The 21320-nt window shown below is 40.6% G+C and overlaps 1 protein-coding gene and 1 long non-coding RNA gene across 10 annotated transcripts; one reads left to right on the top strand and one right to left on the bottom strand.

Annotated features, from left to right (window-relative positions):
* Positions 1 to 1085: 1085 nt before the first annotated feature.
* Positions 1086 to 18595, bottom strand: LOC309699476. 5 transcript variants are annotated; one of them, XR_014274363.1, is made up of 4 exons: positions 2143 to 2157; positions 1912 to 1998; positions 1669 to 1828; positions 1086 to 1327 (listed from the first exon to the last, which is right to left on the bottom strand). It is a non-coding gene; the product is annotated as an uncharacterized lncRNA (long non-coding RNA). The 5 variants fall into 5 exon arrangements; XR_014274364.1 differs by having other exon boundaries at positions 1925 to 1998; XR_014274361.1 differs by lacking the exons at positions 1912 to 1998; positions 2143 to 2157 and adding an exon at positions 18573 to 18595.
* On the top strand, positions 4162 to 19775 carry trim46b (tripartite motif containing 46b). 5 transcript variants are annotated; one of them, XM_082522500.1, is made up of 12 exons: positions 4162 to 5131; positions 7576 to 7837; positions 7942 to 8131; positions 8811 to 9009; positions 9558 to 9704; positions 10437 to 10532; positions 10872 to 11125; positions 11950 to 12071; positions 12261 to 12599; positions 16000 to 16229; positions 18006 to 18073; positions 18398 to 19775. In XM_082522500.1, exons 1-12 carry the CDS (start codon positions 5039 to 5041, stop codon positions 18819 to 18821), a joined length of 2424 nt encoding a protein of 807 aa, XP_082378626.1. In that variant the 5' UTR covers positions 4162 to 5038; the 3' UTR covers positions 18822 to 19775. The 5 variants fall into 5 exon arrangements, 4 of the variants coding, with proteins under 4 accessions (XP_082378626.1, XP_082378629.1, XP_082378628.1 ...); XM_082522501.1 differs by lacking the exon at positions 4162 to 5131 and adding an exon at positions 5163 to 5931; XR_014274360.1 differs by lacking the exon at positions 18398 to 19775 and having other exon boundaries at positions 16000 to 17480; positions 18006 to 18048.
* The last annotated feature ends 1545 nt before the right edge of the window (positions 19776 to 21320 follow it).

Below are 21320 nucleotides of genomic sequence, written 5' to 3'. Positions count from 1 at the left end.
TTTTTTTAGAGGTTTGTGTCTCATTTTACTAACAAAGGAGAAAAAGGACACAATTGAACATAAAAATCACCAAAATACCTCATTGCAATTTTTCCTGCACTCAACTTTTGTTATTTTAACCTATTTGATCACGCTATGTATCAATGATCGGTATTTTTCTTGCTGTTATCCATAAATACATAATTTTAACTGAAAGAGCTACAAGTACAGTGCTCGTCAGTCCAGATTTCCAGAGTTTTGTTTCTTGGTTAAAGCAGTTCTCTTCTTATTATCAGACTCCCTTAGTAGTGATTTCTTGTATCAGTTTTACCAATGTAGTCATATGTCTGTTCTGCTACTCAGGGAAGCATTGATGTGGGCTGTAAACTGAGTTTCCATCAAACTGAAAACATGTCAGACCACAATGAAATATTCCTCACCAGCAGAGGGAACTCTTGAGCATCTATTCCCATGTCTGTCATCATTATCAAAGTTTCCTCATTCTACTACTGTAACTTTCAATGTTGTATAAGCTTTTCCAAATAAAGAAAGCTTTGTGTTTTGAAGACTTATCCTTGTTCATTTATTGATTTATTTTCTTAAAGATAATAGCACCTCAAGGCCATTTGCTGCACACTGAGACTACCTGGTTACTGTGCAACTAATGGTAATAAACAATTTAGAAGGCAACTAATTTATTGCCTTCTAGTGTCTGATGAAGCGTACCTATTAACTGAAGACCATTTAAAATGTTTGTTCAGATAAAGAGACAGTTAATTTCTTTTAATCTCCAATTTTTCTGAAAACGTGAACATTTGCAGGCAGGGTTTGTAAACATATTATGGCAGAAGCACATCTATATCAGTTATTGCTGTATAGAGTGGAAGAGAACAGGGAAGTAACCGTAATCTAATTACCTTTTTGCAAAGTAATCCTTTACATTAACCTTATAATAGGGTTTATTTCAAACCCTATGATAAGGGTAAAGTGAGAAAAGCAGACAATAAGGGTATATCCTAACATGAAACAACTAGTTCAGAGGTGTGAATAGACAACTAGCAAACATTTCTATGCATCCTTAAGTTAAAGAAAAAACAAGCACAATCTTTGACTTTGACAAACTTTATTGTTTTAATGTGAATCCAGGGAAGGCCTATATTGGGTTTCTTTCCACATCAGCAGTGCTTTACTTTGGGCAGCCTTTTGTGTCCAGTTCTTTCATGACCTCTTGGAGGGCGTCATGGCTTGCACAGGCACAACCAGCAACCAGTGAGGCGAACTCTTCAAAGTCCACACGTTTATCATCATTGTGGTCGACACACTGGAAGAGCTCATCTTCACTTTTTCCCTGCAAAGGTGAAACAAACATTTAATAACTTGGAAAGTGAAACAAGTGCAAAGTTTTTTTGTTGTGCAAAAAAAACCTTTGCACTTTTTTTGCACAACAAAAAAAGTGCCAAGTTTAATAATACTTTGTTTTTTTTTAATTAGTTATTTAAAAAAAATTATCTCTTGGTCCATGCTTTTAGTCAGGCTGTTATGATACATTTGCAAACTCAATAGATTTGTAGGGCTAGATTTTAATGCTAAACTATGCCTTAAACATTTACATTGCACTTTAAAAGTGTCTGGATGTCACCAAAGTTATTGTGATCATTTGCAGTTAATTAGTACAATGTTTTCCCTTACCTGAGAAAGTAAGGGTAGTTCATTCTTCACTAATTTTAGAAATTGTTCTTTGGTCAGTTTATTGTCATCTCCTTGGTAGGACATGTAGGCACTGAACATTGCAGCCAATGCCATTTCCAGTCTTGTTGGGTCTGACATGTTTGCAGTGCTGTACAAGAATCTGGACAAGAAATAAAATGGATCATAAAATATTACTTGGCATGCATCGGCAGAGGGACAGAAATGTAGATAGACTGTACTTACAATAATTCTTTACTTTTTAAAAATGTGATTCTTAACTAAAAGTTTTACATATGTCAAACGGAAGAGCAGCTTCACTGAAGCAAATACCTTAAAACAAAATACATGCAGTCAGAGTAGAACCAAAAACCAGCCAGTTTAACATAATTACAGATCAATCTTCAACCACAAGAAACAAAATTTGTCTAGTTTCTATCTAAACAATAAAAAAGTCACAGAAGAATCTGCTCCTACCTGGATTCAGCAGAGTCAATAGAGCGAAGAGAAAACCACCTCCACGAGGTTCAAAAGGGTGTTCGTGACACTCCCATTGTCTGTTTCCTGATTAGCAACTTTGTTTGCATTTTTTTAAAAATATGTAACCGCTTCCATCCTGGAGGCCCTCGCATACAGGCAAATTCAAGAGGCCACCTTATACTGCAATCACTAAAATAGGTATAGCTTTCTTATACTTGATTTCTGTTGGAGGACTGGTAGCTTCAGTTTCAGAACTGGTTTACTTATAGTGTGCCTACTTATTTTAGTATGGTTGATTTTCCTTTTTGCCATTTTGACCAGGTGTGGGTAATAATGGTCTTTCTTTGTTGCAGTTATAATTCTTCCCCTGGCCTAGTGTTGATGAGCATACTTGCACAGTTCAATAAAAGATCTGACGAAAGACAAAAAGAAACACTTTCTGATTGCTAGCGACAGCTTGAAGTAAAGCGGCAGTTTTGTAATGAAACACATTGACCGAGTCAAACACAGCTGAGGCATGCATATCTCATGTTCATTGTTCAAACAGGAATTTTAATATAAGGAAGTAGTCTACACACCCAACAGAGAGCTGGTTAGGTCATTATTGAACACACCTGTCAGGAAACTTTCCACCTGTGGAGGAAACACTGAGACATGTGAATAGCTATGGCAGTCTTTTTGAAGAACAATCCAGTTTTTGCTTATTGCATTTGTTAGATTTGTATTGTTGGATTGTCATTTATTCCACAATAGTTATTAGAACTGTATAGACAAGCAGGGGCCACAGGATTCGGGGCAGGATGGAATGCTGGTAGATCCAGGCTTTAAATCTTCCAGGCAGGCCGGACTTATCCACCTTAATGAGCCACACTCCCAGCTCCTCATTTGCCTTCTGAATGGCATTAGAGTCTTTCAGGCTGGAGTCGAAGAGTTTCCCCAAGCTCTTGACTGGTTGTTCCGTTATGGATGGAATAATGGTTCCTGAGAGCTTGCCCTTCTTCAGTACCATAGATCTTGACTTGGAAGGTTTAAAACTCATCCTTGCCCATGAGATGAGTTTCTCAAGTCCTTGCAAGCTCCGCCTACATCCTGGGACTGATGATGTTGTAATGGTGAGGTCATCCATATAGGCTCTGATAGGGGGCTGACGAACACCTGACCTTGTTAGCGGCCCTCTGCACTCCACCTCAGCAGCCTTTACCACCATGTTCATTGCAAGGGCAAAGAGCGTAACTGAGATGGTACAGCCTGTTATTATACCTTTCCCGAGGCGGTGCCAGCATGAAGTAACTGCCCCAGAAGTGACCCTAAGCCTGAAATTGGCGCAATAGTCCAGAATCAGGTCCTTGATCTTATTGTTTCATGGTTGGATAAACATATCTATATCTGTTTTAGTCTGAGTGCCTTTTGTTTAGATGAACTGCTGGACTTCCAGACCAGCAGGTTTAGGGAGGTCGTTTATGGGGTCACATTCTGCCCCCCCCCCCACACACACACACACCCACACATTTACACAACGCACAGGCAAGGTACTCTTTGTTTGTATGTATACGTCATATGTTAATGAACTTATGTATCTTCATGTAACCTCAATAAAAGAACATTGTTGCAAGGGAGCAGACGAGGGCAACTGGGGTCAAGCGAAGGAACGGCGTTTGTAACATAGCTGTAGGACGATTCATTCTGGCTACTTTCTGAAGTAGCGTATTTTAGCCTACAGATTCCAGACTTTGGTCATTATATACTGTATTTTGCAGACAGTAGGTAAAACAACACAAAGTCATACTTGGGAAAGCAGCTACTTTTTGTGTTTTGTATACAAACTCTTTCATAACTCCTGTTGACCAGAGGCTATTTACTAACGTAAGCAAAGATATAGTACATAAAAATAAATTTATGTATCCTCAGAAAATTCAACAACTAAACTTGATCTGAGGATCCTAAAACTTGAAAAAAAAGTGATTTCTGATGTTTGTCCTTTTTAATTTATTTTTATGTACTATATCTTTGCTTACGTTAGTAAATAGCCTCTGGTCAACAGGAGTTATGAAAGAGTTTGTATACAAAACACAAAAAGTAGCTGCTTTCCCGAGTATATTTATGACTTTGTGTTGTTTTACCTACTCTGTGTCTGCATTGCCGTCAGCATATATCTTTATTTATATTATCATTGTAGAACTGTTAAATTTGTTGCAATTTCTGCTATCCTCTTGGCGTGATCGCTCCTGAAAAATACATTTTTATAAGTCAGTGAGAGTTTTTGCCCTGATCAATAAAAGATATATAAAACTCCCTTTGCCAAAAGCTGGTTGCAGCTTCTATCTTATGATATGATTGTTTTTTTCTGGCTCAAACTGACATCATCCGCGAGAGATGTGTTCGACAGAGTCTAGGCCAACGACTCCTTTACAACATTTTAAATCCCGGAAATCAGTTTTAAACCGACAAATACTGTTTTTCCCCCCACTACGTTCTTGAGTTATTAAGGAATGGGTTCCTGGATTTACAGCGATTTTCCCTGTGTTCCGCATCAGCTGAGGGCATCCGGTGCAGGATGGGAAACGTAGGGGGAGGGATGCCTGCGTGAGGAATAAAGCCACAGGCATCTTTTAGTAGTAGCTATTCGGCGTGGATGTACTCGTAAATTAAGAACAAATTCAGATTTTTTTTTTTTCCAGAAAGCGTTTTGTTTTTATGCCTAAAAGCAGCACAAGGTGCTTATTATCAGTCGGTAATTAACGCGCGTAAAAATGTCCAAATTAAACATCTAATAGAAAAAAATAATATTAATATCCAAAACGCTTCTATATTCGAGACATATTTTCGGCATATTTCGCGTTCTTAATATGTGTTACATGGCCATCGGCCTGGACACACCACAATCTATTTCCAGATGATGAAAACAGGGGGAAGCTATGCTCTTAAAATGGCAGAGATGGATTTAAAAACAGCCACATCAGCGATGGAAGCCTTGGTTCGCGCCACCGTAAGTGTATATCTGTGACATTGTGCTGTTAGTTGATATACGCTGAATATAACGTGGAGTATGAATTTGTATTTATTTATTTCTTTTAAATAAAGAGTAGCTATCATGTTTTATCATGTTTTAAAGGGAAAAAGCGAATTATCGGCGGAGTGTCTCTATCACATGGGCCCAATCCGTGTGCTATCTGTTTCTGAACCTCAATTAAAGTCCACTGAAATAAAATAAAACTAAAACATATTTTTCTTATCATCTTTAGCCAATTAAATATTGATCTTCTTCGATTTTTGCTTTACCGACATTAATGAGCTATAGTCGGTAGCCTACATATCGGACTTGAGCTTAACCTCCATTCAAATGTGGCAATTATAATGTCATTAAAAAAAATAATAGCATGGGTGCAGACCCAAATGACACGTTTCTTTTTTCGGCACTCTGGATGCTCGTTTCCATGGAGACGAGATGCAGGACTCGGGGCTGCTGCTGAGACAAATAAAAAAAACGTGTATCGATGCATCTGGGAGCATCAAGCATTGCAGGGTTAAAACCTAGAGGTAATTTTTAGACACGGCTCCAACAGAGCGTGGTGGAGTGGTCTTAGAGGTGCACACAGAGCACGTTCAGCAGTCAAAGGCAGTCACGTGCGTTATCTTTTCCGTCGCCATAGCCCGCTTCCTCCAGAGCCCATCGTACCTGCGCTAGGAGAGGTCGTTGTAATCGCTCAAACCCCTCCCCTCTTTGCACTACACAGACACTGCTCTGATCCTGGAAATGCTGTCATGGCGCCTAGATTCCAGGTGAAGGTAAGGATGCGCTGCTTGTTTTTCCCCGCCGGCCTCAGCAGCAGTGCGGACTGTGCGTGTGAGATGGAGGTAGAGAGCCACAGTTTGTAGCTGTGCGCTCAGCCTGCAGGAATCGGAGGTGCTTGAAAATGCGATAGGCTAAGCTGCTAGAGGATGAGGAAAAAGATAGGCCAGAGTTGACATTGGAGAAAATGACTGAGGTGGACTGAGGGAGGAAGGAGGTTATTAGCATTAATCCAGTTTCATACTTCAGTGCAGGTCGTCGCTATCCGCCAGTTCTCTCCGTGTAATTCTAATTTGACTAAGGTGGTGCTATCTGCAAATTGGGTAGATGGTGCGCTATCAGCCAGTATCTGCACAGATTTTTTCATCCGGCTATATTGTATGAATGTAGACCTTTCCTTTTTATATTCCCTTCATAATATTCCAATTGTTCTGCAACCCTATGCATGATCTTTGTGTTTAAATAGCCCTGATGGTGGCATCATATCACATCACAGTGACACAATCCCCAAATCCCCTATGCAGCACTGTCAGTCTGTTTGCTTTGTCCTGGTTTTGAAGTTAACTCATAATGTCTGTGATGCCCTGCAACCAGTTTGGTAGTAGGTTCTGTGTCAAGGGCATCCACAAAGCAAAGGGGGGGGGGGGGGTCTCATGACTGGGAAAAGGACAACAAATAAAATATATTATTATTCTTAACATCACTGGACATAAAATCTGTGTATTTTTCACACAGACCAGGATGTAATGAGAGTGGAATTAATCTTTTATCAGATCAGAGTGACTGCAGTGGTAAAGTCACAGGTTTATGCAATAGTCAGTGTCCTTTTCTGTCAGATCCATGTCCTTGAGCAGAGCACGCGTTAGGTGCTCCAGAGGTGCGAGTTTTGATTCGCCATCCAGGTCTGTTTGCTGTAGTTTCACAAAGCGAAGGTGCTGCATTGGCAGTAATGTATAAAAAAAGACAAATGCATTATCAAACCTGATTTTGCGTGCTAATATTACACATTACTACACATTTTTACGAAATTTCTTAGAAACAAGTGTGTTATAGAATTTCTGAGTCATAAAGAAATGTGGCTACTGGCTCATGGTCACATGCATGGCTGTGATTTAAGAGATGGGTGGTTGAATAATTAATGCCTCATCTTAATCCATATTTAACAAGATTGGCACCCTGTGTCGCCTGTGTGGCACATCTTTTTCACATTGCTAAGTATTTCTCAGGGTATCTGCTGTGAAGCCGTTTCCCCTCAGTTGTACATCTGCAAGTCGGACTGGTCTAAAACTTGAATGCTGTTCTGGTACTGAGTAAAAATGTATGTATAGAAGTAAGAATCAAAGCTCTTAAGTATAAAACGACATTTGGCTGAGTCATAGTCTTAATTTTGCATCTTTATGCTATAATTGGATAGTTTTAGATTTTAATCAATTCCATTGGCATTCATGTTTGAGAGCTTTTTATGCTGCCGGCAAATTTTAGTTCCATTTATTCAAGTTAAAGTTTTTTTTGTGCACAGTCAGGTGTCTGTGTGCTGCGTTCCTAAACACAATCATCTTCAGGATGTCTGGATACTCAGCCTGTTTTTCTCTACAGCACCATGTGCAGATAGTCATCCTTTGCTTGTTTGCTTCCAACAGTCTAACATGAAGAGCCTGGAGCATGAGTTGCATTGCCCCGTGTGTAAGGAAATAGTTAAACAGCCTGTGGTCCTGCCATGCCTGCACAGCGTCTGTCTCTTGTGTGCCTCCGAGGTCTTGGTAGCAAATGGATACCCGCCTCCAGAGCTTCCACCAGAACCCAACTCACCAGCCTCCACACCCAACACCCGTTCACCTCGTCAGGCACGCAGGCCCACACCTAAAAATGAACAACGGCCCATCGACCGCGTGCTGCGTTCAGGTTTGTAGTACCTCTCTCCATTTATAACCTAAACTAAAAGAAATGGCAACCATGATTTTCCTTAATTTTCTTTGTTTATAACTGGTTTTACTTTTTTGTTTAAGGTCCACACCCCCCTTCACCATCCATGCCACGGTCTCCCGGTTATGGGACGTACCCAGGTAGACGCCGTAAGGAAGGTCCACCCTTGGTGATGATGTTCCCCTGTATCCCCTGCGGCAGAGATGTTGAGCTGGGAGAGAAAGGCCTTACTGACTGTCTGCGCAACCTCACCTTGGAGCGTATAGTGGAGAGGTAAGTATAGACTCAATCTGCAAACAGAAGATTGGGAGCTGTGGCTCAGGTGGTCGAGCAGGCCATCTCAAGGTCAATGGATCGAACCCCAGCTCCTTCAGATGAATGAATATTAGAAAAATGATCGTGTATGTGACTGAGCGAATGAGACTTGCAGTAAAAAGTGCTTTCTGTGTTTAACTTGAGCAGAAAGATGCTATTTGAGTACAGATTCATGACAAAAACAGTTAGATAACCCTACAGATTGCTGATGTCCTTCAGTGCTCATGATGTTTATGGACAAATGTAAATAAGGAGAGGACTTAGACCTGAAAAGCAGAAGGTATGGGAACAGGTCCAAAACTTATTGTCAGTATTCAGCAGCTGAACCAGCACTGAGCGTGCACTGCAACATGCTGTAGCTACCCTGGCTGACCGCATGTTTCCACAGCTTTCCATTCATCACCTGCTCATTACCATTTGTCTCAAGCACACCCAGGGGCTCGACTCACTCTTTGTTATAAACATTTGTGTTCCTTTAATGAGAATTTATTTCATGTCCAAATATTCAACTCATTAATCCTTTATTTGCTTGGTTGCCAGGTCCCACTTCATTTAAAAAAAAAAAAAAAAGGTGGAACGAGCTCAATAACGTGAGGCTAAATCAGTCTGTCTTCTCTTTCTCGCTTACCTTTCTCAGGTACAGACACACGGTGAGTCTGGGCAGTGTGGCTGTGATGTGCCAATTCTGTAAGCCGCCTCAAACTCTGGAAGCCACCAAGGGCTGTGCTGACTGCAGGTCTAATTTCTGCAATGAGTGTTTCAAACTCTATCACCCATGGGGAACGCCACGGGCGCAGCATGAGCACATCCAGCCTACACTCAACTTCAGACCAAAGGTACTGAAACACTGACACACGCATACTGTTCATCCACATCTGCTTGTGCTAAAATAAAGCATAAGTGACAGCAGACATGAAGTCTTTTGTTACACTTTTCAACAAGACATGCTTTGCTGAGGGTTTATAAGTATTAATTGTATATGTTGTTAAATAAGTGGTAAATCGAGTGTAGTTATATTGCACTGCATTATATAGAAAGTGTGATTGCCATGTGAGGCACAGTTCAAGTTGCATAAAGGACAGTAATTCTACATTACTGTAAGACTGCATGGATGGAACAGTTATGGTTTCTTTCCATGTGCAAAATATGGATTTCTGACCCACTTAAATTGTAACAACACAAGAAGAAAATACAGAGACCCCTTTACATTTACTTTACTTTTGTTTTTCAGAGCCCTCCGCTTGCTCTTTGCTGCTTAGTAAAAGGCAAATCAATAAATTACCCAAGCATACTCACACTTGTGTGCTACATTCCTGTTTTCTTCCAATCAGTAAAATGTGCTTCAGATTAAATTGTTCTCATCTGTTTTGCCTGTCTCGCTCAGGTGCTGACTTGTCCAGAACACGACCAGGAGAAGCTGCAGTTCTATTGTCGGTCATGTCAGCGGCTGCTCTGCCCCCTCTGCAAACTGCGCCGCATTCACACCGGACATAAAATCCTCCCAGTGGCCCAGGCGTACCAAGCGCTGAAGGTTTGACTCACAATCTGACATCTATCTCTGTCCCGCACAGTAAAAGGTTTACTAGAGGCAGGAATACACACAAAGAATGTAGTAGTGAAGCCAGCATATATGTGAATAGTGTGAAACCCTCCATTTCACAGGTTAAAATAATATATTATAGTAGTCAAAGACTGCTTCACTGCTTCCTCTGACAAACAAACCGAAATCAGCTGATTGTTGCACAAGTGCAAATGCAACCGATAAACAGGATCGATCGGCAGGCAGACTAACAATTCCAAGGAACTGGACTAGAGAACCGGTTCTTGATTCCTGTCCCTATCTATCCTTCCATCTTCTTTCACTTGTCTGGAACACCTCACCCAGGTGCCATCTGACAAGGTCAGATAAACAACCTCAACTCGCTCCTTTTTATTTGGAGAAGTAGCGACTCTGCTCCAAGTCTTTCACGCAAGACTGCAGAGATGAGATTCTGAGCTATCATGGAGGAATTGTTGCACCACTTAGACTTAGTCTAGATCTCTAAAATAGTTTTGCACTTCACTAACATTTGAAATGCAACCACCAAATGCAATGAAGGTAAAGATAAAAATGATGCAGTGCTGTTTAAAAAGCTACAGTAATGCAGCTTTAACTGTTAGACAAGCATAGTGTGCAAGATAATGCAGATGTGTGGCTGTGTGAAACTGATAATCTGTGTGCATTTGTTGTTTCTGTGTCACGTATTCGGTGTTAATTTGACAGGAGAAGATTACAAAGGAGATGAACTACATTCTGTCCAACCAGGACACAGTTTTGGCTCAGATTACCCAGCTGGAGAGTTCCATCACACAGACTGAGGTGATTAATACTTCTGGCCCACAAAATCTCCCAGAACATGGGATTAAAATCAGTCAGCAGCTACTGCAAGTATTTGTTCAGCTTGGCTGTTTAGGATTGGATACTATGTACAACTGCTGCATGTTTCATGCATGATCCAACCTGTTTGACTCTTTTACAGTAAACCTGTTACCTACTATAGCTGGCATCCCTAATCATATCATTACAAACCTATATAACTCCAAAAATGTGTTTTTTCTCAAAGTGTTTTATAATGTTATTTGGACCCTTTTTAAGAATGTACCAGCAGAAGCCTGGTGTTAGTTCTCCAAACTTGTCTTTGTGCTTTTTCCTCACCAGGTAAACAGCGTGTCGGCCAGAGAGCAGCTGGCTCAGAGCATCAGGGATTTGACGGCCACTCTCGCCGAGCGTCACGCTTCGCTCACCCAGGCTCTGGAGGGGGCACGGCAGAAACGAGGCGAGGCACTGGCTGCTCAAGTGGCGGAGAGACGTGGCTTGTTGGAGCACGCTGGGCTCATGGCGTACACGCAGGAACTGCTGAAAGAAACAGATCAGCCCTGTTTTGTGCAGGCTTCTCGCCAGACTCATAACAGGTTTCCTTTTTGTTTACGTTAAGTAATCACTCTCTGATTTGAATAGATCTTAGATTAGCGCTTTCTTTCTTTTTTTGAGGGGAAATCTTCAGAGACTTCTCTTCCTGCATTCTTCTCTGTGTTGTTTGGCTTCAGGGTAGAAGAAGCAGCCTTAGAATGTATAGGAATCATAACTTCATTGGTTCCAATATAGGATTCATGTTGATCATCTTGCCAAATAAAGAAACAGCATAAGCAGTGTTGTCAGTAAATCCAAAGAATAGCACAAAATGTGTGTATTGTCAAAGTTTCCAGTACCATATTTTTATTCTTGGAGTTGCTTTGCATGAGTCTTATTTATATAATAATAAGCCCCTTTGTTATTTTCTTTCTGTAACAAGCTGTTTTACCTCCCGTGCACCTTTGAGCCTACATTCTTATGACTGGCTGCCTATTTTATTACATTTACTGGGACTATTTGTGCATACCCTTAACTCATTATTTGAAAGTTCAGTTTATTGTTGCATCTGTTATTATAAAAGTAAATATCCATCAGAGAGGAGGCAGGGAACACCCTGGCTAGGTTCAAATGTAAATATGTGAAAGGAAATATGGAAAGCCCCACATACAGCACAGTATCTGGAAATAAAAACTGAAGGGATGTCACTAATGTGCTGCTTATGTTTTTTATTATAATAGAAATATAGATTAAAAGCAGTCTTATCTTTTATTTATTAATGTATTTTCTTTTTCATACATCCTTTTAAACTGTGAGTCTTCCTCACTGTCCCTCCTGAAAGCCTTTGATTCCTCTGACGCCGCTCTCCCTGTTTTCACTGCACTAGGCTGAGTAAAGCAATTGAGAATCTGCAACATTTCACACTAGCGGCCGATCCATCATTCAGACACTTCCAGCTGGACGTCTCCAAAGAACTTAAACTCCTGACAGAGTTGAACTTCATCCAGGGTGAGGAGGGTTCTAGTTGAAGGTTAAAAAAAAAGATACGAATGAAATAGCGTAAGAGCAAGTTTTCTATTAACTTTCTAATTAAACATTCACTGTCTAAATAATTTCATACCAACTACATGCGAGTGGGTTATAGAATTATTATTATTACATATATAACATAACTTCATCATTATGTTATTGCCATAGTGCCCTTGGCTCCAGTGATCGATACCCAGCGTAGTCTGGCCTACGACCAGCTGTTCTTGTGCTGGCGACTGCCCCCGGAGTCTGCACCATCCTGGCACTTTTCTGTAGAGTATCGCCGTCGTGGTGTAGTACCAGGAGGAGCGTCCAGAGGTGGGATCAGAGGAGGACTGGCTGCTGCACGCTGGGGCTGGCAGCGAATGGACGAAGTGAGTGGAAGCAGCGCTGTGATTGACAGGTTGGAAATGGACAGCGTGTACGTGCTGCGGGTGAGAGGCTGCAACAAGGCGGGCTACGGAGAGTACAGTGAGGAGGTGTACCTGCACACCCCGCCTGCACCAGGTGAGGGTACACACCGAGCTTCTTAGTTGTCCTTATTAACAACTGAACAGGACGACTTTGTCACAGTGTAAACACACCCAAACAACATGGCTGTTTGAGGAAAAAACAAAACAAACCAGAAACATGTCAAACTAGTTTGACGTGAGGTTGTTTACATGAGGTTGTTTACATGCATGTCACAGATTGTCCTGGGAAAGCAACCACACCTTGAAACTGGACTACAACCAGTTTTATACCATATATATTTTTGGGAGTCAATGTTTTATTTATGAGATCTTATCTGACGACTCAACATTTACCCCAATTAATAATCATGACTATGACACCAAGCAATTGCATCCCAGTTTAAAGTGCAGTGACTTTCAGGCATTGCTTCAAAAAGGTTCAGATGGTTTCCTGCATAAAGTTTTTTAAATTTTCTGCACAAGCAGCCTCTGTAAGCACTGTGACTTTGTCAGAATTATCACCTTATGATTGTATCTCTCTTTCACCAAGCTAACTGATAATAAACATGCTGTGTATGAACACTGTTGTGTAAAAGTATTCGCCCCATCTGTCTTAGTTTTCTTCATATGTCACACTTACATGTTTGAGATCATCAAACTAATTTTAGTATTAGACGAAGATGATGCAAATACAAAAAGCATGTTTTTGTATGATGATTTTAATTCTCAGCAAGGGGGGGGGGGAAGCTATCCAAGCCTACACGGCCATGTGTGAACAAATAATTGCCCCCTAAACCTAGTCATTGGTTGTGATGGCAGCAAGAACTGCAATCCAGCTTTTGCAACACCTGCCAGTGAGTGATTCTCCCAGTCAGTCCAGCTCTGGAGGACTTTTGTTTCAATTCTGCCAAATTGGAGGGTTTTGCGTGTCACACTACCACAACCATATTTGACTGTTGCACGAGTGCTTTTATGTTAGTTTTATCTTGGATTTTATGAGCAGCAAACCTTCAAAACCTTCCAAAAGGTTCAACTTTAGTCTCAGTCATCAGTCCACTGAATATTTTCTCAAAAGTCTTTGGGATTATCAGTATGTTTTTTGGCTTTTTTTTTTGGCTGGCCACCCCTGGTTAAAGAGTGGAGGAGGACTCTGTGGTTTGTTGATGGCCCAAAGTCTTAGAAATGGCCTTGGTAACCCTTTCAAGACTGAGAGATGTCACTCATTTTGTTTCTCATCTTTTCCTTTAGATTGTGGCATAATGTGTTGCTTTTTCAGATCTTTTAGCTTACTTCACTATCAGACAGCTTCTTTTTAAGTGATTCTTGATTCAATCGGGCCTGGGTGTGACATGTTAAATTAAATTCATCTGTCCAAAAAAATGTTGTTAATCACAGTTAATTAAGGATTTAACAAGGGAGATAATTACTTTTTCCATACAGGTCCAGGTAACTTTTTCCACTTTAATTAATGAAATCACTATTTAAAAACAGCATTTTGTATTTACTCTGGTAATATTTTTCTAATATTAGAATTCAATTGATGATCTGAAACATTACATTTGGGATAAATATGCATGAAACTAAGAAATCAGGAAGGTGGAAAATACTTCAACAGTACAATCACAGCACTGTACAGAAACTGTAAATTTGTTAGACAAGAGTCACATTTTAAGTCACTTGAAAAGCCATAATGTGATAAAAATTTGCTTGTTATGTACATTCCACGAGTAGTTTAATTTAACTGACCTGCGATCAGATTCCCTTGAACACCTTTAGGTTAGACTCTTATGCAGAGCTGGTTTAAAGGAGCAGTCCAACCTGATTTTAGTCCCAGCTCCCAACATGGAAGAATCGTCAGGAGACTCTTAGCACACCTTAATGAACTGCATGTGTTTTAGTGTCATTCACATCTTGCAGGGTTAACAATGTGCACTGTACAAACCATAATCCTCAAAAGTATGAAAATATTAATACCTGAAACAAAAGCAACTGCAGAAAATAAATAAACAAGAAAAACGGTGTAAACACGCAGCCCACTTTTCTTGGTGAAAGCTTTATTACTTGGACTTTATTTTCTGATTTATTTTGTCTGTTTCTCTCGCCATGCAGGCACGTTGCTTGTAACAGAAACACAGAAACTGGCACCAACATTAACTTAGCTCACAGTAACTGTGCATGCTGGAGGTAAAACTGTAAGAAAACATACCCAGAGTAAACACCCAGTAAACAGTTCTTGGCTCACAACGTCTTTTGTGTTTTTTTTTTGTTTTTTTTAAACTAGCGTAGCTAAATACAGCAGGCATCTCTGTTACTCTTCCAAATACATTTGCTGTACCTCAAGACCCCAAGGTCTTTAGACAGTATCAAATATGTTATAATTACTATGAAAGGAGATATGAATTTGGATGGTTTATCCCTCTGTTGAGTGTAAAATGCATCACACACACTTGACACGTTCACCACATCGCACCCATTTTTTGTTTTTTCATTTAAAATGAAAGCATTGGAATGCTTGCTGTGGTGAAATGCTTAAAAATCCATTCTCTTTTCTTTTCTGTCATTCCAATTTTTCCTTTCTCACTTATTTCCACTTGTCTCTCTCTCTTCACTTTTGAATCATCTTCACTTTCTTACTCTTTATTTCCTCATCTTTCTCTCATGTATTATTTCCATTTCACAGCTTTCTACTTGTCATCCTCAACTGTGCTACTTCCACGCTGCCAAACTACGTGCCTCCTACAGAACGTAAGAAGTGCACTCATACGTATCCTCTCACCAAATCTCTGTACCCCATACCACTAAATTATTTGGTCTTTTCCCTGTTTCTCTTTACGGTCATCCCACACATCCTCTGTTCTTCCACCCCTGCTTAGACACCCACTCATCCCTCCGCCTCCCACTTTAGCTCCTGTAACGAAATCTCTCTGAGTGCTGATGAGGTTTGCGGTTTGTTAAGACCTGAGGCTTAACAACATGGATCTGATTCAGATCTAGGGCTTTTTAACCATCGATTTGAGTGATTGTTGAATTCCTCGTGTCCTTGTTGGCTGTTGTTTCCTTCCTGCTATTGCATATCTTCCCACTGTACTTCCTGTGGAAATACTGCACTTAACGCTGCCAAAGCTTCTGTATTTTACTTCCTGAGTCATCAGTGCATTGTGTGGACCAGTGTCCTTTTCTCTTCCAGTGCTGGTGGAAGGAGGTGCATGCCTACTCTGTGGTCCTCTCCCTCTTGGCTCTCCTCTCAGCTGCTTCTTATTCTCCTCACTGTTTTTCTCTTTGCCGTTTTCTGATTGTAAATCTGTCTGTCACCTCCTGTCACTTCTAAAACCCCCATGTGTCATCTCTGTATGCACCTGTCCCTTTGTTTTCTCAATTTTCCCTCTTTCTTGCCTCCATTCTCTTCTTCTCTCCCCTCCCTCTGCTGTGTCCTCTGTCACACTCTCTCCTCTCAGTGCTTAACTTCTACCTGGACTCTCGCTGGGGTCTCCACGCCGACCGCCTGGTGGTCAGCAAAGAGCAGCGTTGTGCCCGCAGCGTTCCTGGTCTCTCTCTGCTGCAGGCTGCCGACCACGCCCTAACTTCCTGTCACCTGACTTCTGACCTACTTGTAGGGGATGTAGCCATTACACAAGGACGGCACTACTGGGCATGCTCAGTGGAGCCTGGGTCTTACCTTGTGAAGGCAAGTGAATTCATGTGCACACATTTCAACAATCATTGGTTATTATTAATCTTTGCCTTTTTTTCCGCAAAGTGTCTCTGTTCTGTCTTCCTCCCCTCAGCCCCCCACCGCCCCCCCACTGTTGACAAAGTGCTTGCTCATAGGGTTTAATCTGATTGTTGGGGTTTTCTGTTTTCTCCATATTATTGCAGGATTTATACTTATAATATAAAGTGCCTTAAGTCCTTGTGATTTGGCACCATTTAAATAAAACTGAATTGAACTGAGCATTTCATGAAAACGTACTGCCAGGTCAATATTCCCATTACTGTGTGTAGAGTATAGTATAGACTTTTTTAAAAAAAAAACCTAAATATTCCAGATTAAAAATGCTTTAATCTTCTTAAAAAAAGTACCAAATTTGAGCACTGCTTAAGGCCACAGGTCATCAGATTAAGAAAGACTAATAAAAACAAATGTGGTCGGTGAAACTCAAGGAAAATAAAATTTGTGTTTTTATGTTTATGTTTTTGTGTCGTGACTGCAAACTACCTTTTAACAGTTTCTATTTTAGTTTGAAGAAGAGCACTAGAACAGACAAATGGCCTCTTTGTCCAAACAATCTCAAAGTACAAACTGGCCTGTGTGATACCCAGAGGTCCGAGATGTACGGCTTTAAGGGTATTAAAAAAATCATAAAATCTAAATTTAAAATGTCCTCAGAGTTGGTGTGAGGAAGGTTCAATGGGAATGATATGTTAATGAAGTTAAAGTGTGATTTCATCATATTTGGTACAATGTAAGATCAGCCTTCTGTCATTTCATTCAACCAAAATGAAATGTTTGAATGAAATGACAAAGTGTGTGTGAATGTGTGTGAATTTAAACACACTGTCTGCCGCCTTCCTTTTTAAAATGAGCCCTAATCCACTTATAATAGTGACACGAACCCAGAGAACACATAAACCCACCACGCGGACTACAAGCAGTTTGTTCTCATTTCCGTGCCTCACCCTTGCTCCCTTTTCCAATTTATTTACCTCTCATTAGTAGATGGGGATCTGCCTTGTCTAGGAGTCGCAGCCAATCCCCTCTGAGGCTTTCCCCAAAGTGCAGCCTCAATTCATGCTTACGCCATCTGCTGTTATCTATTAGAAATGCTGTCGAATCTAAATGAGGAAATGGTTCCAGCTTGTGAAATAACCCAAACTATACTGAAACTAATATACCTAATAACTGTAATTCTCTTTTTCTCCATGGCTCTATTTAAAGGTAATATAAACTCCAGAGTTTTAACTACATCATTTATTTTCTCAATGCAGATTCCAGCTGCCATAGATTGAGAGGCAGACAACCCTTCACACCTATGGACAAATTAGAATTGCCAATTAACTTAACTTACTTGGGACGACGTCTGAGTACCAGAAAGGCCCCAGCCAATATCAAAAAGGCTGACATATCAAATATGTCACCCTTATTTACCCCAATAAGGGCGACATACAACAGCTTCCCATGTATTCTTAATGATGGGTTTTGATACCTCGTATATATTAATAAAGATATTGTCTGATGAGCATTAGAATAGTTTCCAGGTTTTTAATCAAGGGTAGCTGCTCAGTTCAGAAAAGAGCTTCAATGGTTACTCCTATTGTTTTAAGAAAAAGGCTAATCCATTCTTTAAAATGCATCCACTTAATTAAAATAAGGACAAAATTGGATAACTTAAATGAGGTTTGCTATAAAAATAAGTTCTTTATCAATTACACAATGGTTGTTTCTCTTTTCTTTTTGGAACAGGTGGGAGTGGGCCTGGAATCCAAACTGCAGGAGTGGTTTCACCTTCCACAAGACATGGCCAGTCCCCGGTGAGCAAAGAAAATATGACAGCTCCAGATCCAGCCTAATAGATTTTAACTCCAGCAGTGATGATCATGCAAATTACGATTTACTACAATATTAATGCTTATTTATGTGTATTTAGGATCCACTCTTCAAATAGGATTACAGATTAGGTTTAATTTAGTATAAACAAAATCTTAGGTGTGCAAAAAGTAGGAGGCTCTAAATACTTGACTCCACCTGCCAACATTTGTCACACATGCTGTGACTGCAACACCACAAAAACTAGTTTAAAGAAAGAAAGCCGGTGGTCAGAAAAGAACTTAAGAGCTCGCTCTGTCTCTCTGCAGCTACGACCCAGACAGCGGCCATGACAGCGGCGCAGAGGATGCCCTGGATTCTGCGCCGCCCTTCTGCTTTCTGACTATGGGGATGGGTAAAATCTACCTGCCGCAGCACAGCTACCACCATCAACAGCGGGACACCAACAGCAACGGCCATTCATCGCCCGCTGGCCTCACTTACCCGCTGCCGCCCCGGCTCGGTGTGTGCCTTGACTTTGAGAAAGGGCGCGTCACGTTCTACGATGCCCATTCCTTGCGGCCTCTTTGGGAAGGCCACGTGGATTGCACCGGCCCCGTGTGCCCCGCTTTCTGTTTCATTGGTGGAGGGGCTCTACAGCTTCAAGAGCTGGTAGCCAATCGCAACGCAGATCAGACTCCGGTCAGACGGGTGACCATCCAGCCGCGAGTTTCCAATTTAAATAATGGCTGATCTGAAGTTGGTAATCGGGAATGTATTTGGTTAATTTGTGAAGTATTTACAAAGCTAGAGCGAAAAGTTAGACATCTCAGCGACTTTGGTTTGTATTTAATTTTCTTCTACAAGAAAATGTTTCTATAGCAACAAATATGCAATGTAATTATGTTTCTTACATTTTTGTTACATGCAGTTTTGCAAGAGTTACTGCTTAAGTAGTGTCTGGACTATCCAGCACCTGATATGTAATTATATCTTTGATGCTTGCACTTGTAGCCAGGCTATACTGCATACATTTATAATGCTAATGTATACATAGCTTCACACAGTGTCGTCTTTCATGTAGAAGCTTTTATTCTGTCATTTCGTGTCCTTAATGGTTCTCTTTTGTTTCAGAGATATGAACATTATGTGAATACAAAAGAGCTTTTATTGCATCTATAACTAAATCTGTGTTTAACCACAGCTAATGCTAGTCATTCAGCCATTATGATCCCAACCAAAGTGATTGTTTTTCTGGGATGTAAATGTGGTAAATTAGAGGTAGAGAGGAACAATGAGGCAATACTGTAATTAGAGGCTCCAATTATACCTCTGCTGCACAGCTAATCACTAGTTTCCACACTTCTGTTTGTGCATCGCTGTTTTGGATTTCAAATAGTCTGATGTTTGTCTGTGTGTGTGCGTGAGTGTATGTGTGTGCATTTGGGTGTTTAATTCCCTGTTTTCACGGGGGCGTGTGGCTTGACTGATAACGGCACCGACTGGCAGATAGTGAAAACTTGTTTTCTCGCACACAATACTTTGGATTTTTTTCCCCCAACCTTGCTTGATTGTAAGTTAATGAGCAGCGCTTCTCATGAAAAGAAACCAGAAGATTAACGTGTAAACTTCGTCTGCTGACAGAATGTTTGCAAAAGAAAAATGGATTAAGGAAGGAAACACTGAATAAATTCAAATTGTTTAAATTATTACAGACTCACCTTCTGTTTCATTGTGTTGCCGTGGTTGTTAGAATTCAATCGGCGTCTTTACTGTGCTCCGGCAGTGAAACGTTGGCGCCGTTTCAGCGCTAGGGGGCAGCAGTACTCCGTCTCTGAGCAAAGCACTAGAGACACACGCAGTTACTGTAATGGTCTGAATACATTTATTTGGAAAGGAGAATCACTGAGGATGTTCCCCATATATTATTTGGTATGTGATACTGGTAAACAAATGACTGAAATGTGCTGCTAACCTTATTCTTAAATACAAAGATAAATATTTGCTTTGTCTTTCTTTTTTTTGCCATATAAAGAAAATATTATGATGATGAAGGTGATGAAGAAGAATTAAGGAATTGTCAAACTTAGTTTTAAAAAAAATAGAGAGCCACAGGTTTGATCACTTGAATTAAATAAATAACAAATTAACAAACCAAGTTTGCTCTGCTTTCTTTGTGAGCGATCTCTAAAGTTGACCTATTATACTTTTCCTTTTTTTCCATCATACATGTCCTGTTACAGTTGTGGATGCTTCTATTAAACAAATCAAATTATGAGGCCAGCTTATGTATACAAGTAATTGCTATCAACCAAGTGCAATTCAATGCAGTTTTATTTATATAGCGCCAAATCACAACAACAGTTGCCTCAAGGTGCTTTATATTGTAGAAACCTAGGGAAGAACCAGGCTTTGGGAGGGATGGCCATCTGTATGACCAGTTGGGGTGAGGGGCACAGAACTCTTTCAGAGTTTTTTCTACTCTTGGATCTACATGAAGTGTTTCTAAAATGACCGCTTGTGTGATGGTGAGTTTGAAGGTTGTCTGTCTCAAGTTGCCCTGCAACAAACTGGCGACTTCTCCAAGGTGTACAACCTCTCACTCTCACCCTACTACACCTGAGCTAGGCAACAGCCTCCCACGAACCTGAATTGAATAAGTGGAAGAAGATGGATGGATCTGTATGATGTCAAAAAATGGGGATAATCTCTATAAAATGGTCATCTTGGACGCATTTCTCTGTCTGAACACGGCACCCCACCCACATGGTGTTCAAGCTCTCCATTTTTGAAGGGCAGCCAATCAGAGGAAAGTTGGCATAAAGACAGAGTAGCAGTTTGTTTCAGACCGAGTCTCGGTTTAAGACGGATCGTTTAGAAGTGTAAGTCATGCGAAGCTACTTTAGTAAAGGCAAGGATTTAAATATGAATTTTAAAATGAACATGTTTAAAATTCGCAGCTTACCACATTAGCATACTTGTGGCATATATCTACATGTGGTTGTTTAGCATAATACAAATTATTCATCTATTTGTTAAGGGGCCAAACTGATGCCAACTCACATTCAATGTACACAAGTGGCCTGAAAATCTTGAAACACAAATGCACATGGGAGGACACAACCAGAGAGCAGCCTTTGGACTTTAAACCATTACACCTCTAATGATTTGCTACACTTTGGCCACTGATAGCTGTGGCATTAAATCATTCACTTAACAGCACACAAACCTTTACACGTTGGCTGATCTAAC

The sequence above is a fragment of the Aulonocara stuartgranti genome (assembly GCF_965226115.1).
Source record: "Aulonocara stuartgranti genome assembly, chromosome: 22".
Lineage (NCBI taxonomy): Eukaryota > Metazoa > Chordata > Actinopteri > Cichliformes > Cichlidae > Aulonocara > Aulonocara stuartgranti.
This window is presented reverse-complemented; position numbering and strand designations above follow the sequence as displayed.

Bases quoted from the DNA above. Each gene is read 5' to 3' on its own strand.
- trim46b (XM_082522500.1), top strand. From the start codon at position 5,039: ATGATGAAAACAGGGGGAAGCTATGCTCTTAAAATGGCAGAGATGGAT. The intron at 12,072-12,260 runs GTGAGGAGGGTT...TTATTGCCATAG, and splicing joins AGAGTTGAACTTCATCCAGG to TGCCCTTGGCTCCAGTGATC. The intron at 12,600-15,999 runs GTGAGGGTACAC...CTCTCCTCTCAG, and splicing joins GCACACCCCGCCTGCACCAG to TGCTTAACTTCTACCTGGAC.